The following is an 18393-nucleotide window of genomic DNA, read 5'->3' on the forward strand; positions in this document are numbered from 1 at the left end:
ATGAGAAAAGTTCAACAGAGCGACAACAATTGTCTTGGAGGGCTCCACAATGATGGGGTTAAGCTTCTATTCCTGGTCGGAGGCCTGGAAGGATCTGGAGAGGGCTTCCACTTTGATGTTTTATCAGCCGGCCGAAAATGTAGAGTTAAGTTGAAGCGAAGGAAGAACAAAGTCCACCTGGCTTGTCGAGGGTTAAGTCGCTGTGCAGACTGCGGATAGGCAAGGTTCTTGTGATCAGTATATATAACCACAAGGTACAACGCTCCTTCAAGCAAGTATCACCACTCTTCCAGAGCCAGGATGATCGCGAGCAGTTCTCTATTGCCAATAGTGTGATTGCATTCACCACGCTACCAGATGAAGACTTCTGAGTAAGAACGGCACCAGCTCCTCAGGAAGAAGCGATCTCATCCAGAAAGAATTGTTTATTATGGTTTGGGCAGTGCAGCACAGGAGCCAAGGAGAAGCCCTGCTTGAGAGATACAAAGGAATTTTCCACTTCTGGAGTCCACTATTTAGGATTTGCCCCCTTGTAGGTCAGAACAGAAATAGGAGCGGTCCGAGAGGAGAAGTGTAGTATTAATTGGCGATAGTAATTCAGAACCCACGAAAAAACGCTGAATAGCCTTACGACCGTCTGGACGGGGCTACTTCAGAACGGTGGATACCTTATTGGGATGCATTTTCAGGCCGGTCTCAGAAAATGATGCACTCAAGGGAGGTCTGCTCGAAGACGCATTTTTCATACTTGACGAACAGACAGTTCGTTCTTGGCCTCAGCAGAACATGACGAATGTCCCTCCTGTGTGTAGGAGAGAATACCAAGAGGTCATCTAGGTACACTACCACTCACGTGTAGAGGAGCATGTCGTTAACCACTTTCTGTCAGATGGTTGCGGCATTACAAAGTCCAAATGGCATAACGCGATACTCGTAATGGTCGTCTCGGGTGTAAAAGGCTTTTTTCTATTAGTCTCCATGGAGAATTCGAATACGATTATATGCCCCTCATATGGCAAGTTTCGTGAAGACTCTAAACCTTTTAAGGTGATCAAACAGCTCAGAAATTAGGGGCAGGGGATACATATTCTTAACCGTGGTTTGATTGAGACCACTATATTCGATGCAGGGTCGCAGAGTACCGTCCATTTTAACAAAGACCCCTGCTCCAGCCGCAGAGAAAGATTTCCAGATAAATCCCCTGGCAAGGCTCTCCTCTATATTTTCGGGCATGGCACGGATCTCAGCCTTTGACGGGATAGAGTCGGCCTTGTGGAGTGGATGTGCCAGGCAGGAGATTAATCGGGCAATCATACGGCCTATGAGGTGGCAATGTATCAGCCTCCTTTTTGTCATAGACATCCGCCTACGTCCAATATGCTGCAGGCAAACCAGGCAAATTAGCAGGAGAAGTCGGCGGTCGGGCAAGACAAATGGAAGCAAGGCAAATCTCGTGACAGATTTGACCCCAGCGGATTACTTCTCTGGACTTCCAGTCCATGATTGACTTGTGTTTTGCAGCCATGGCAGACCTAGATGCAGAGGTTGAGACAGGCTGGACAGCACATAAATAGGTATCTTCTCAGAGTGCAACATTCCTACCCGCAACTCCACAGGTTTGGTAATGGAAAGGATGGTCTCGGAGAGGGGTCTTCCATGCACCGATAAAATCACCAACGGATCCTGTAGACGTTGGACCAGGATCTTATATCACTCCATGCGAGCCTGATTCTACCAAACTGATGTCGCCACATATAACAGCTACTCTCAGAGACAGTGATGGAGAGGGCTAATTCTTGCCCAGAGTGGCCTCTCCAACAAACCTCAGGCTCTGGAGCTTCCCGGTGTCTCAGGACAGGAGCGGATGACATGCTCGGAAGTGCCACAATAGAAGCACCTACCCTCGATACGACGGGCCGCCTGGCTATGCTTGGCCATAGTCACCTGCTACACTTGCATAGGCTCTTGGGAGGATGCCAAGGTTGAGACTTGCTGTTAGAACGGCCTTTGGAAGAGACAGGAGTCACAGTAGTGAGTAAACTAGCATCTCTGCTGGAGGAAGGGGAGAGGAGGCAGAGACGCCTGCGCTACAGTCTATTTCTTCATATAGTAAAATGGGCCCCAAATATTTCTCCATACTGAATAATGGGCCCCATAAAGTGCTCCATACAGTATAATGGGCCCCATATATTACTCAATACAGTATAATGGGCCCCATAGACTACTCCATACAGTATAATGGGCCCCATATATTACTCTTTAAAGTATAATGGGCCCCATATATTACTCACTACAGTAGAATGGGCCCCCATAGATTACTCCATACAGTATAATGGGCCCCATATATTACTCCATACAGTATAATGGGCCCCATATATTACTCCATACAGTATAATGGGCCCCATATATTACTCCATACAGTATAATGGGCCCAATATATTACTCAACAGTATAATGGGCCCCCACAGATTACTCCATACAGTATAATGGGCCCCATATATTACTCAATACAGTATAATGGGCCCCATATATTACTCAATACAGTATAATGGGCCCCCATAGATTAATCAATACAGTATAATGGGCCCCATATATTACTACATACAGTATAATGGGCCCCATATATTGCTTCATACAGTATAATGGACCCCACATAATGCTCCATACAGTATAATGGGCCCCATATAGTGCTCTATACAGTATAATGGGTCCCATATATTACTCCATACAGTATAATGGGCCCCATATATTGCTTCATACAGTATAATGGACCCCACATAATGCTCCATACAGTATAATGGGCCCCATATAGTGCTCTATACAGTATAATGGGTCCCATATATTACTCCATACAGTATAATGGGCCCCATATATTGCTTCATACAGTATAATGGACCCCACATAATGCTCCATACAGTATAATGGGCCCCATATAGTGCTCTATACAGTATAATGGGTCCCATATATTACTCCATACAGTATAATGGGTCCCATATATTACTCCATACAGTATAATGGGCCCCATATATTACTCCATACAGTATAATGGGCCCCATATATTGCTTCATACAGTATAATGGACCCCACATAATGCTCCATACAGTATAATGGGCCCCATATAGTGCTCTATACAGTATAATGGGTCCCATATATTACTCCATACAGTATAATGGGTGCCATATATTACACTATACAGAAATACAGAATAATGGGCCCCATATAATACTCCTTACAGTATAATGAGCCCCTTATATTACTCCAGTGTAATGGGCCCCATATTTCATACAGTATAATGGGTACCATATAGTGCTTTATACAGTATAATGGGCCCCATATAGTGCTCTATACAGTATAATGGGCCCCATATATTACTCCATACAGCATAATGGGCCCCATATATTACATCATACAGTATAATGGGCCCCATATATTACACTATACAGAAATACAGAATAATGGGCCCCATATAATACTCCTTACAGTATGAGCCCCTTATATTACTCCAGTGTAATGGGCCCCATATTTCATACAGTATAATGGGTACCATATAGTGCTCTATACAGTATAATGGGCCCCATATGTTACTCCATACAGCATAATGGGCCCCATATATTACTCCATACAGCATAATGGGCCCATATATTACTCCATACAGTATAATGGGCCACATATATTACTCCATACAGTATAATGGGCCCCATATATTACTCCATACAGTATAATGGGTACCATATAGTGCTCTATACAGTATAATGGGCCCCATATATTGCTCCATACAGTATATTGGGCCCCATATATTACTCCATACAGCATAATGGGCCCATATATTACTCCATACAGTATAATGGGCCCCATATATTACTCCATACAGTATAATGGGCCCCATATATTACTCCATACAGTATAATGGGCCCCATATATTACTCCATACAGTATAATGGGCCCCATATATTACTCTATACAGTATAATGTGATCCATAGAGTAAAATGAGCCCAATCATTTCCTCATTAGGATGTATAGTGTCAGCTCTATAGTATTTCCCCACTGAGGGGCGCTCTTGACCTCCTTTCCTCAGTAGGATGTACATGTACAGCTCTTGCAAAAATGTTCAGTTTGTCTGATTTTTCTCTTTCTAGGTATATTTTTGAGTAAAATGTAAATTGTTCTTTTATTCTATTCTGACAACATGTCTCCAAAGTTCCAAGCAATAAATTTTGTATTTATTTTCTGAAAATGAGAAATGGTCAAAATAACAAAACATTGCTTGAAAACCTCAAATACTGCAAAAAAAAAACAAAACCCACAAAAAACAATTTCATAATCATTTAGAAACAACAATACTAATGTTTTACCTCAGGAAGAGTTCAGAAATCAATATTTTGTGGAATAACCATGATTGTTAATCGCAGCTTTCCTGCGTCTTGGCAGCTTTCCACCAGTCTCTCACACTGCTTCTGGTACAATAATGTCAGCAGTTCTTCTGTGTTTGATGGCTTGTGAAGATCCATCTTCCTCTTGATTACATTCCAGAGGTTTCCAATGGGGTTCAGGTCTGGAGATTGGGCGGCCATGACAGGGGTTTGATGTGGTGGTCCTTCATCCACACCTTGATTGACCTAGCGGTGTGGCGTGGCGCATTGTCCTGCTGGAAAACCAGTCCTCAGAGTTGGGGATCATTGCCTGAGCAGAAGGAATCAACTGTTTTTTCCAGGATTGTGTGCAGCTTGATTCATACGTCCTTCGCAAAGAACAACCTGCCCAATTCCAGTCTTGCTGAAGCATCCCCAGATCATCACCGATCCTCCACCAAATTTCACAGTGGGTGCGAGACGCTGTGGCTTGAATGCCTCTCCAGGTCTCCGTCTAACCATTAGACGACCAGGTGTTGGGCAAAGCTGAAAATTAAACTCATCAGAGAAGATTACCTTACTCCAGTCCACTATGGTCCAATCTTCAGGGTATGTGCACACGTTGCAGATTTGCCTGCAGATCTGCAGCGGATTGGATGCTGCAGATTCGCAGCAGTTTTCCATCCAGTTTACATTACTATGCAAACCTATGGAAAACAAAATCTGAAGTGCACATGCTGCAGAAAATACCGCGCAGAAACGCTGCGGTTTGTTTTCCACAGCATGTCAATTCTTTGTGCGGATTCCGCAGCATTTTACACCTGCTCAACAGGAATCCGCAGGTGATAAAACGCAGGTGAAATCCGCACAAAAACTGCGGTAAATCCGCGGGTAAAGCACAGTGTGTTTTACCTGCGGATTTTTAAAAATCTGAGAGCAAAAATACGCACACAAATCCGCAACGTGGGCACAAAGCCTTATGGTCTTCGGCAAACTTCAGCCTGGCTCTCCTTTGCTTCTCATTCATGAAAGGCTTTTTTCTAGCTTTACATGACTTGAGTCCTGCCTCTAGGACCCTGTTATGAACTGTTCTTGCCGTGCACTTCACCCCAGCTGCCATTTGCCATTCCTTTTGTAGGTCACTTGATGTCATCCTGCTATTGCTGAGTGACATTCCAATAAGATGGCGGTCATCCCGGTCAGTGGAGTCGTTTTTGCCCTCTGCCGCTCTGTAGCTTCGTTGTCCCTAATATCTGCTGCTTGACCTTGTTGTAATGGACCGCCTGGAGGCAATATGAGGCTCACTGTGTCCTTCTGCTAGTAAAGCCAGAATTGAGCCCTTCTTTTCATCACTCAAGACTTTTCTTTTCCTCTCCTTTGGCATGGTTAAACATTATTTTTTCATTCCTATTACTTTTGGGATATTCCTAGCACTTGTTTTGCCATCCAGCTTGTCCTATTGCAGGAGGATTGTGAACACCACAGCAGGGTTTTTATACTTTCCCTCATTAAATAAGATTTGGTTCAGGTGATCACCTAATCAGAAGCTCATTAAGTAGAACGAGGCGTCCTCTGGTGGGAATTCAACTGACACTGGAATGGAATGTCAAGTAAAGAAATCCGGCACTCTCAATTCATATGCAAAAATAGTTTGGCAGAGTTTTATTGATCCACTGTGACAAATAATATGTTGACGTTTCGGCCAATACCTAGGCCTTCATCAGAACTATTTGTCTTCAGAGTATATGGATCGCTGGACAAGTGATGTAACATACGATGCCGCATATTGGTGCATAAGGAGTAAGGGCACACAACGTGCTGGAAGACAAATAGTTCTGATAAAGGCCTAGGTATTGGCCGAAACGTCAACATATTATTTGTCACAGTGGATCAATAAAACGCTGTCAAACTTTTTTTGCATATGAATTGAGAGTGCCGGATTTCTTTACTTTATATTGGGATTGGTACCCTATTCGTGCACCTCACTATATACAGAGTGCCGTGCTATTACCTTACTACTGGAGTGGAACGGCTCAGACATGGAGAGAAGCGGATTTTTATACTGGGCAGTGCTCTCTTAATTTTTGCCAGAGCTGTATAGTGTCCGCTCTATAGTAGCTATCAATTCAAAGAAGCTTTATTGGCAGGACTAAATAAACATTAGTTTTGCCAAAGCACGAGTTCAGTAGGAAGTAGGGACTGTGGGGACAATGGATGGGGTGCAGGGTGGGGGCTATAGTCCATGACATATCATGATTGTCTTTCTCGCAGTCTATGGCACGCGCTCACATACTGCGCTGATATCTCCACCGCTCTCTCTTCTTCCCCCAGCAGGATATATGTTTTCTCTTCCTCCTTCATGGAGCTGAAATCCGGGAAGAGATCGGAGTTTCCTGAAGTGAGTGTCCCTCACTGCCTGGTATTTGGTGCAGTGTAGCAGGAAGTGGGTCTCATCCTCCAGGGTCTCCAGGTTACAGTGTAGGCACAGTCTGTCCTCCCTGGGCTTGTGGCTCTGTCTATGGCCAGACTGTGGGCACTGAGTCTATATCGGCTCAGGATCTTGCGATCTCTGGGGTCCGAGAGTTTCTCCAGATATGGGGCCAGTCTGTAGTCTCTCTGTAGACTCTGGTACACGGTCAGTTTCTGTGAGCTGCTCTCGTTCCTCCAGACGTTCCTCCAGACTCTGACGTACCTCTCCTGCCCCTCCTCTACCATCTTCCTGATTGTGTCTTTTGGGTAGTCAGGAGCGAAATATCGTGTTTAGTAGGGATCAAGTACCTAAAAGAACATAGATCGGCCACAGTGCGGATCTGTGATCATTATTGGGCAAGTTTGTAGGAGAGGAGGTGTGAGGGACAAGGGAGACTCCATTTTGGATTTATTAATTCAGGCTCCATAGATTAACCAGACATCTCCCTTCACAGCAGGGTTGTGGCTCCCCCCCTCCCACAATTCCCAAGAGAACAGAACTTCACCAAATGGCCAGAGAATTAGAGGCCACGTGTTAATGAAGGTGAGGAGGAGCAGAGCTGGGACCACCTGTTCTTTTGTGCAAGGCGGCCAACATCAATTAGCTTTCAACGGAAGCTCTAGACCGAGTGTCACCGACACCTAGAGATGAATTATGAGAGTACCGTGCATTTCAGGGTTAAGTCCAATATACCATCAGAATCCTGGGAGCCTCCTGCACGCACCCCTTATCTTTTTCTAGTTGTCCCTATTACAGAGCTATCGAGACTGGCTCTCCAGAACCATTTAGACGACCCAAATTTGGACTCTCCATATAGGTCCAGCCGCAACAAACCCGTTGAGACCTCAGTCGTCCCGATTGGACTTCCCGCTAGGAAGTTACGACCCATCCTAGATATTGGGAATTATTTCAGCTAGGAGGTCGGGGAGGAGATTTCAGTCCAACCAGAGGGTAGGTGACAAATATGGGAGGGGCAAGCTAGGGGTAAAAAAAGGCTGCCCTGTCACATACTGGTTATCGGGGGCACTCTGCAGTGAGGGCAGAATATGTCACCAGTCTCAGGCCAGGAATAATATATATATCTCTATCCCCGACCCATCACTGCCAGGCAGGAACCCCAATAACACCAGAACGTTATGCTGCCACCAGTTCCTCGCTAGATATAAGCCTGGTCTGTTAACAAGCCTATATCGGGTCACAAACCAACCCCAGGTAGCGTATAAGGACTAGCCGGACTCATGGACGTGGGAGATTAGGTTTCGAGATAAAAGAGCAGCCCAAAATTAATTGATCATTAATTGCCGAAAGCTGCACTACAAACTGCAAATGTATACAGATATTACAGTCAGAGGTACAGATTAAAATTAGGGTACGGGTTGGGAATAGCAGTTAGCTGTATCTGTCCCATTACCGTGTCTTATAGCATGTGGCCCTAGCGTAGCGCTGAGTCCACAAGTATGTCCTTAGTTCCTGGTCTGTCTCCACACGTAACGCGACGTGGTTTCCAAGGCAGAACGAAGATGGGGCTAAAAGTGTGTAGCTTTTAGCCCCTATCTTGCCCCTCCTATATTCGCCACCTCCCCTTTGGGATGTATTTATTTCTCCCTTGACCTCCTAGCCGAAATAATTCCCAATATCTGGGAAGTGTCATAACTTCCCAGAGGGAGGTCCAAACAGGAAGACTGATGTCTCAACGGGTTGATTGGAGCTGGACCAATACAGAGTCCAAACTTGGGCTGGCAAAGTGGTTTTGGAGGGCCAGTCCCCATAGCTCAGTATCCGAGACAGCTAGAGAGGTATGAGATGCAGGGGTGCGTGCAGGGAGCTCCCAGGGTTCTGGTGGAATATCGGACATTTGATAGGATGTGGGCTGCTTTGCACAAAAGACAGCAGGTGGTCCCAGCTCTGCTCCTCCTCGCCTTCAATTAACAAGTGGCCTCTAATTCGCTGGCCATTTGACATAAGTCCTGCTCTGGTGGGAATCTGTGTGCTTTTCCCAAGAGTGGGGCCACATTTCCGGAATTTTCAATTCATGAATCCAAAATGGAGTCTCCCTCGTCCCTCACATCCATCATCTCCAATCTGTTAGCCATGGAAATGCTGCCCTGGTGCAGTATGTTCTTTTGCATAGCCTGGGCCAACACAGTCCAGACGTGGTGCAAATCATGAGTGCAGCTCTGGAGGATAAGACACAATGTAACAGCAGAATAGTGGCCAAAGACTGGCCAAGCAGCGATGTAATGTAAAGTAAACTTTATTGTTTGTGAGCCACAAAATAAAGTTCTTTGGTTGTACAAATATCACTAGTTACAGCCTCGGCGCCCGACGCCTCCAGCGCTTAGTGCCCAAGAAGAGGCGAGAGAGACCCCATAACATCACCCCAATACGAGAGGCTCAGTAATAAGAATTCATAGAAAACCCCCAGAAGAGACGTCGGTAACTTCAGACCCCATCGTCATTCACTTGCCTGGTCCATGGCTGCAATAAGGCACCACGCGGGCAGCGGCTCTCGCCTCAGCGGCGGCATTGGGTGTGGGGATGATCCTGGGGGGCAACATGAATGATATCAGACCCCCGCGGCTGCCGCCCTCCGACCGACCTCCTGCTGTGGCCCCATAGTGACATACGGAGGTGAATGGTGCGGGCCCCGAGCAGAGGAATCATGTCCGTGGATTGTGGGGGAGGGGTATAAGTGATGGCTGCTATCTTGGCCCTACTACAGTGGGGTAGTAAAACTACAACTCCCAGCAGACCTTAGCACGCATAGTGAGAGTTGGAGTTGTACATCTCCTGGATGAGGAGCAAGAAAAAAAACAAACATTCCAGAAAGGTAAGAAAAGTTTCTCGAAGAATGAGACTTGGGGGCGGCCGGCAGTGACCCCTAATGGACACCATGGCACCCCCTGGCTGACCAGTGGGGACGATTTATTGGATGTGTATACTTTTGCAACAATGGGGAAAATTTACTAATAAAAATGCGGCAAAATTCACCCCTCAAGGAACCCCAGCGCCACATCACATGGTCCTGCTATGGGGGAGGATAACGGCGATGCCAAAAGGCGGCAGATTTCCTGAAATTCTGAAACAATTGTGCCGGGCGGCAGTGTAAGAGCAATGGCCGACAGTAAGCACCGGCCTAAACTTGCCAGCATTTCTGCCTGTGTGGTCTCGCTTCGTGCCATCTGTGTGGTTAGTGCCTCACTGTCTGCACTCGTTCTGTGTCCACAGCTCCTATGCAGAGCTACGCGTCTCCATGGTTACAGACTACAACCGCAGCAAAATCTGATGCCGTGGCTCCTCCCGGGGAATGTAAGCCACAGACAACACGTAGGGCTTGTTTGTAGTCTGTTACCATGGAAACACATCGGTGCTGGAAACACAAAACGGTCGATTGGAAATAACTTTAATGTATTGTTTAATAGTGTTGCAAAAAGTGCCCCCCCCCCCCATACAGGCCATATCCTGATCCTCACCCCCCAGGATGGGGGCAGTGCATTGACCATGCTGGCATCATGCGGGCAGTGTCTGCCACATCTGCGGCGGGAGGGCATGATCAGCAGCTGGTGTCAGAATACACCATACATCCCCCGCGGACTACGCCGGGCCCCACCGCCAGTGACCAGGGCCCCAGCGCCCTATGGGAAGGCAGGGAGATCGCCAGCTGCACTCACACACTATAAATAAACTCAGTCACCCATAAATATTCACACCCGACACGGTCACCATCCTCGCCCAGTCACACACACACCTGTACAAGCCACGCTCACCTCGTTGTGACCTCCATCCTGGACCCCATAAAAAATATAAAAAAAAAATAAAATGATATATATCACCATTATTGGAAGACTCGTCTACGAGAAGCTCTAAAATCAGAGATCAGTGTCCGCGAACACGGGCTAAAAAACACCCACCCTAAAAACAGTCCCTCTAAAAACACCAAGGGCCGGGCAATGGGCCCCCAACACTGCTTCCTATAGACTGGAAAAGCAAAGCTACTGCCCACCCCACCCCCGAAACCGCCGTCTATCAATGTTCCCCCACCGAGACCACAGTCTGGCAATGCCCCCCCGCGTCCGCCATCTGGCAATGCTCCCCCGAGTCAGACAATACCATCCGAGGACCAAGCTCGGTAGTTCCTCTCCAAAGCGAACGCCTACGTAATCTCTCCTGCTACCACCAGCCCACTGGTGCCTACATCTGGTAATGGCCACAAAGGCTGCCGTCTGATAATCGGAGCACACGGTAATCCCACCGCGGACACGCCGTACATCGGCTTCAGAGTCACCACCATCAACAGGTAGTTGCACAATTGCCCTCATCCTGAAAACCCCACCTCAGGCTTTTCCAGGTAATGCCTCCTGAGGCCTTCATCTGGCAACAGCCATCGCGGTCCTCACTGGGTAATGCCCCTGCGGCCCCCATTAAGTAACACCGCTGCGGTTCTCACCAAGTAACGCCCCCGGGGTCCTCACCCAGCCACATGCACCTCGCTTCTCACCGAGAAATGCCCCCAGGGTCCTCACCCAGCCACACGCACCTCGCTTCTCACCAAGTAACGCCTTTGGGGTCCTCACCTAGCCACACGCACCTTGGTTCTCACCAAGTAACGCCATTGGGGTCCTCACCCAGTCACACGCACCTTGGTTCTCACCAAGTAACGCCCTTGGGGTCCTCACCTAGTCACACGCACCTTGGTTCTGACCAAGTAACGTCCTTGGGGTCCTCACCCAGCCACACGCACCTTGGTTCTCACCAAGTAACGCCCCCGGGGTCCTCACCCAGCCACATGCACCTCGCTTCCCGCTGAGAAACGCCCCCGGGGTCCTCACCTAGCCACACGCACCTCGGTTCTCACCAAGTAACTCCCTTGGGGTCCTCATCCAGCCACATGCACCTCGCTTCTCACCGAGAAACGTCCCCGCAGTCCTCACCTAGCCACACGCACCTTGGTTCTCACCAAGTAACGCCCTTGGGGTCCTCACCCAGCCACACGCACCTTGGTTCTCACCAAGTAACGCCCCGGGGTCCTCACCCAACCACATGCACCTCGGTTCCCACCGAGAAACATCCCCGCAGTCCTCACCTAGCCACACGCACCTCGGTCCTCACTCAGTCACGCGCACCTTGGTTCTCATCAAGAAACAACCCGGCGGTCCTCACTCAGTCAAACGCACCTCGGTCCTCATCGAGAAACGCCCTGAGGCCCTCACCCAATCACATGCACCTCGATTCTCAGCAGGAAATGGCATTAAGAGCCCCCAAATCATCATACACACAAAGGTCTCATACTGCAATCCACGCCCCTCCACAAAACAAAGTGTTTTTCTTTTTTTTCGGTCATCTGATTGAAAGTCCAATGAGAACAGTCAGTAAGAAGGCCGAGAGCGCCCCCACTCCGTGGACCTGGGGTGACGACGCTGCTGGTTATCAGACACTACACAGCCAGTGACTGACGGTTTCTTCAAGTCGTCCATCCACCACACGGAGATTGTGAAACTGCCACCAGGAAAAGAGCAAGTAATGGCCGCACCAGAAGCTGGAGTCAGAGCGTGTCCCTTCACCGAGCGGGGAAAAGCACAAAAACCCAAAAAAATCAGCGGCGGGTGAACGGCTGGTATCACAGTGTCTCTGATGGAAGTGGTCCGTGCCTGGCTCAGTGTTGCGGGGGGCAGAGTATTCGGCGGCGGCCCCGCATGTGCAGTCTGTGTATAGTGAGTGTTCACAGTGCTGGCTGAGGGAGACCCTCTAGGTGGGAACGGCGGTCTCGAGGCTCCGCCGGGTGTGCCGCAGCTTCCGCTTGTTGCTGTAATTGGCCACTTCCTCCAGTGCTGATGTATTGGGGGCCGGGAGGAGGCCGTCCTGTTCCTCCCCAAAATCTTCCAGAGCCTCTCTCTGGTCCTCCTCCTCAAAGGTGTACGGCGCTGCAAAGGGGGAAGAAAGCGAGCGTGAGTTGATGGGAACTGACGACACGGTGCGAGGGCACAGGAGGGTAAGTCACACATCTGGCCCGGCCATAGGCCTGTCAGGGGAGCCTGAGGTGGTCAGTGTGAGGTGCTGATACAAATGAGGGTCCGGTATCTGTACGAGGGGACATGCGGCAAGAGAGTTAGTATCACTCCATGCTGAAAGCAGCACACGGTAAATCCTACCCAGAAGGCCGAACTGCCAGGAAGAGCAAACAGAGGAACGGGCTCAATCTGTCAGAGTAGAAGGAGAATTAGGACGAAAGTAAAATCAGGCCCCCCCAAACCTAACAAGATGGCAGAAAAAGAGGAAGACCTGTAGGGGAGCAGGCAGACAGCAAGGAGGAAGGACAGACAGCGTCTCCTCTGTACCAGGAGCTGTACACGTCATCTAGTCAGGAATAAGGCAGGATAGACGGTGTCTCCTCTGTACCAGGAGCTGTACACGTCATCTAGTCAGGAGTAAGGCAGGATAGACGGTGTCTCCTCTGTACCAGGAGCTATACATGTCATCTAGTCAGGAGTAAGGGAGGATAGACGGCGTCTCCTCTGTACCAGGAGCTATACATGTCATCTAGTCAGGAATAAGGCAGGATAGACAGCGTCTCCTCTGTACCAGGAGCTATACATGTCATCTAGTCAGGAATAAGGCAGGATAGACGGCGTCTCCTCTGTACCAGGAGCTGTACACGTCATCTAGTCAGGAATAAGGCAGGATAGACGGTGTCTCCTCTGTACCAGGAGCTATACATGTCATCTAGTCAGGAATAAGGCAGGATAGACGGCGTCTCCTCTGTACCAGGAGCTATACATGTCATCTAGTCAGGAATAAGGCAGGATAGACGGCGTCTCCTCTGTACCAGGAGCCATACATGTCATCTAGTCAGGAATAAGGCAGGATAGACAGCGTCTCCTCTGTACCAGGAGCTGTACATGTCATCTAGTCAGGAATAAGGCAGGATAGACAGCGTCTCCTCTGTACCAGGAGCTGTACATGTCATCTAGTCAGGAATAAGGGAGGATAGACGGCGTCTCCTCTGTACCAGGAGCTATACATGTCATCTAGTCAGGAATAAGGCAGGATAGACGGTGTCTCCTCTGTACCAGGAGCTGTACATGTCATCTAGTCAGGAGTAAGGCAGGATAGACAGCGTCTCCTCTGTACCAGGAGATGTACATGTCATCTAGTCAGGAATAAGGCAGGATAGACGGCGTCTCCTCTGTACCAGGAGCTATACATGTCATCTAGTCAGGAATAAGGCAGGATAGACAGCGTCTCCTCTGTACCAGGAGCCATACATGTCATCTAGTCAGGAATAAGGGAGGATAGACAGCGTCTCCTCTGTACCAGGAGCTATACATGTCATCTAGTCAGGAGTAAGGGAGGATAGACGGCGTCTCCTCTGTACCAGGAGCTATACATGTCATCTAGTCAGGAATAAGGCAGGATAGACAGCGTCTCCTCTGTACCAGGAGCTGTACATGTCATCTAGTCAGGAGTAAGGCAGGATAGACGGCGTCTCCTCTGTACCAGGAGATATACATGTCATCTAGTCAGGAGTAAGGCAGGATAGACGGTGTCTCCCCTGTACCAGGAGCTATACATGTCATCTAGTCAGGAATAAGGCAGGATAGACGGTGTCTCCTCTGTACCAGGAGCTGTACATGTCATCTAGTCAGGAGTAAGGGAGGATAGACGGCGTCTCCTCTGTACCAGGAGCTGTACATGTCATCTAGTCAGGAGTAAGGGAGGATAGACGGCGTCTCTTCTGTACCAGGAGCTATACATGTCATCTAGTCAGGAGTAAGGGAGGATAGACGGCGTCTCCTCTGTACCAGGAGCCATACATGTCATCTAGTCAGGAATAAGGGAGGATAGACGGTGTGTCCTCTGTACCAGGAGCTATACATGTCATCTAGTCAGGAATAAGGCAGGATAGACAGCGTCTCCTCTGTACCAGGAGCCATACATGTCATCTAGTCAGGAATAAGGCAGGATAGACAGCGTCTCCTCTGTACCAGGAGCTATACATGTCATCTAGTCAGGAATAAGGGAGGATAGACGGCGTCTCCTCTGTACCAGGAGCCATACATGTCATCTAGTCAGGAATAAGGCAGGATAGACAGCGTCTCCTCTGTACCAGGAGCTATACATGTCATCTAGTCAGGAATAAGGGAGGATAGACGGTGTCTCCTCTGTACCAGGAGCTATACATGTTATCTAGGCAGGAATAAGGCAGGATAGACGGCGTCTACTCTGTACCAGGAGCTGTACATGTCATCTAGTCAGGAATAAGGGAGGATAGACGGCGTCTCCTCTGTACCAGGAGCTATACATGTCATCTAGTCAGGAGTAAGGCAGGATAGACAGAGTCTCCTCTGTACCAGGAGCTGTACATGTCATCTAGTCAGGAATAAGGCAGGATAGACGGCGTCTCCTCTGTACCAGGAGCTATACATGTCATCTAGTCAGGAGTAAGGGAGGATAGACGGCGCCTCCTCTGTACCAGGAGCTAAACATGTCATCTAGTCAGGAGTAAGGCAGGATAGACAGCGTCTCCTCTGTACCAGGAGCTATACATGTCATCTAGTCAGGAGTAAGGCAGGATAGACGGTGTCTCCTCTGTACCAGGAGCTGTACATGTCTTCTAGTCAGGAGTAAGGCAGGATAGACGACGTCTCCTCTGTACCAGGAGCTATACATGTCATCTAGTCAGGAGTAAGGGAGGATAGACGGCGTCTCCTCTGTACCAGGATCTATACATGTCATCTAGTCAGGAGTAAGGGAGGATAGACGGCGTCTTCTCTGTACCAGGAGATGTACATGTCATCTAGTCAGGAATAAGGCAGGACAGACGGTGTCTCCTCCGTACCAGGAGCTATACATGTCATCTAGTCAGGAGTAAGGGAGGATAGACGGCGTCTCCTCTGTACCAGGAGATGTACATGTCATCTAGTCAGGAATAAGGCAGGATAGACGGCATCTTCTCTGTACCAGGAGATGTACATGTCATCTAGTCAGGAATAAGGCAGGATAGACGGCGTCTCCTCTGTACCAGGAGCTATACATGTCATCTAGTCAGGAATAAGGCAGGATAGACGGCGTCTCCTCTGTACCAGGAGCTATACATGTCATCTAGTCAGGAATAAGGCAGGATAGACGGCGTCTCCTCTGTACCAGGAGCTATACATGTCATCTAGTCAGGAATAAGGGAGGATAGACGGCGTCTCCTCTGTACCAGGAGCTGTACATGTCATCTAGTCAGGAATAAGGCAGGATAGACAGCGTCTCCTCTGTACCAGGAGCTGTACATGTCATCTAGTCAGGAGTAAGGCAGGATAGACGGTGTCTCCCCTGTACCAGGAGCTATACATGTCATCTAGTCAGGAATAAGGCAGGATAGACGGTGTCTCCTCTGTACCAGGAGCTGTACATGTCATCTAGTCAGGAGTAAGGGAGGATAGACGGCGTCTCCTCTGTACCAGGAGCTATACATGTCATCTAGTCAGGAGTAAGGGAGGATAGACGGCGTCTCCTCTGTACCAGGAGCCATACATGTCATCTAGTCAGGAATAAGGGAGGATAGACGGTGTGTCCTCTGTACCAGGAGCTATACATGTCATCTAGTCAGGAATAAGGCAGGATAGACGGCGTCTCCTCTGTACCAGGAGATGTACATGTCATCTAGTCAGGAATAAGGCAGGATAGACAGCGTCTCCTCTGTACCAGGAGCTGTACATGTCATCTAGTCAGGAGTAAGGCAGGATAGACGGTGTCTCCCCTGTACCAGGAGCTATACATGTCATCTAGTCAGGAATAAGGCAGGATAGACGGTGTCTCCTCTGTACCAGGAGCTGTACATGTCATCTAGTCAGGAGTAAGGGAGGATAGACGGCGTCTCCTCTGTACCAGGAGCTATACATGTCATCTAGTCAGGAGTAAGGGAGGATAGACGGCGTCTCCTCTGTACCAGGAGCCATACATGTCATCTAGTCAGGAATAAGGGAGGATAGACGGTGTGTCCTCTGTACCAGGAGCTATACATGTCATCTAGTCAGGAATAAGGCAGGATAGACGGCGTCTCCTCTGTACCAGGAGCCATACATGTCATCTAGTCAGGAATAAGGCAGGATAGACAGCGTCTCCTCTGTACCAGGAGCTATACATGTCATCTAGTCAGGAATAAGGGAGGATAGACGGCGTCTCCTCTGTACCAGGAGCCATACATGTCATCTAGTCAGGAATAAGGCAGGATAGACAGCGTCTCCTCTGTACCAGGAGCTATACATGTCATCTAGTCAGGAATAAGGGAGGATAGACGGTGTCTCCTCTGTACCAGGAGCTATACATGTTATCTAGGCAGGAATAAGGCAGGATAGACGGCGTCTACTCTGTACCAGGAGCTGTACATGTCATCTAGTCAGGAATAAGGGAGGATAGACGGCGTCTCCTCTGTACCAGGAGCTATACATGTCATCTAGTCAGGAGTAAGGCAGGATAGACAGAGTCTCCTCTGTACCAGGAGCTGTACATGTCATCTAGTCAGGAATAAGGCAGGATAGACGGCGTCTCCTCTGTACCAGGAGCTATACATGTCATCTAGTCAGGAGTAAGGGAGGATAGACGGCGCCTCCTCTGTACCAGGAGCTAAACATGTCATCTAGTCAGGAGTAAGGCAGGATAGACAGCGTCTCCTCTGTACCAGGAGCTATACATGTCATCTAGTCAGGAGTAAGGCAGGATAGACGGTGTCTCCTCTGTACCAGGAGCTGTACATGTCATCTAGTCAGGAGTAAGGCAGGATAGACGACGTCTCCTCTGTACCAGGAGCTATACATGTCATCTAGTCAGGAGTAAGGGAGGATAGACGGCGTCTCCTCTGTACCAGGATCTATACATGTCATCTAGTCAGGAGTAAGGGAGGATAGACGGCGTCTCCTCTGTACCAGGAGATGTACATGTCATCTAGTCAGGAATAAGGCAGGATAGACGGCGTCTTCTCTGTACCAGGAGATGTACATGTCATCTAGTCAGGAATAAGGCAGGACAGACGGTGTCTCCTCCGTACCAGGAGCTATACATGTCATCTAGTCAGGAGTAAGGGAGGATAGACGGCGTCTTCTCTGTACCAGGAGATGTACATGTCATCTAGTCAGGAATAAGGCAGGACAGACGGTGTCTCCTCCGTACCAGGAGCTATACATGTCATCTAGTCAGGAGTAAGGGAGGATAGACGGCGTCTCCTCTGTACCAGGAGATGTACATGTCATCTAGTCAGGAATAAGGCAGGATAGACGGCATCTTCTCTGTACCAGGAGATGTACATGTCATCTAGTCAGGAATAAGGCAGGATAGACGGCGTCTCCTCTGTACCAGGAGCTATACATGTCATCTAGTCAGGAATAAGGCAGGATAGACGGCGTCTCCTCTGTACCAGGAGCTATACATGTCATCTAGTCAGGAATAAGGCAGGATAGACGGCGTCTCCTCTGTACCAGGAGCTATACATGTCATCTAGTCAGGAATAAGGCAGGATAGACGGCGTCTCCTCTGTACCAGGAGATATACATGTCATCTAGTCAGGAATAAGGCAGGATAGACAGCGTCTC

General features: G+C 48.7%; 1 protein-coding gene across 14 annotated transcripts in view; it reads right to left on the reverse strand.

Annotated features, from left to right (window-relative positions):
• Positions 1-9058: 9058 nt before the first annotated feature.
• Positions 9059-18393, reverse strand: part of SCRIB (scribble planar cell polarity protein) — a 201415-nt gene continuing 192080 nt past the window's right edge. For all 14 annotated transcript variants that reach the window (XM_069732145.1, XM_069732154.1, XM_069732146.1 and 11 more), the window contains one exon: positions 9059-12741. In XM_069732145.1, the coding sequence (XP_069588246.1) occupies positions 12566-12741 (176 nt within the window). In that variant the 3' untranslated portion in view covers positions 9059-12565. The remainder of the gene's footprint in view (positions 12742-18393) is intronic.

Source organism: Ranitomeya imitator, chromosome 6 (assembly GCF_032444005.1).
Source record: "Ranitomeya imitator isolate aRanImi1 chromosome 6, aRanImi1.pri, whole genome shotgun sequence".
Classification (NCBI taxonomy): Eukaryota; Metazoa; Chordata; class Amphibia; order Anura; family Dendrobatidae; genus Ranitomeya; species Ranitomeya imitator.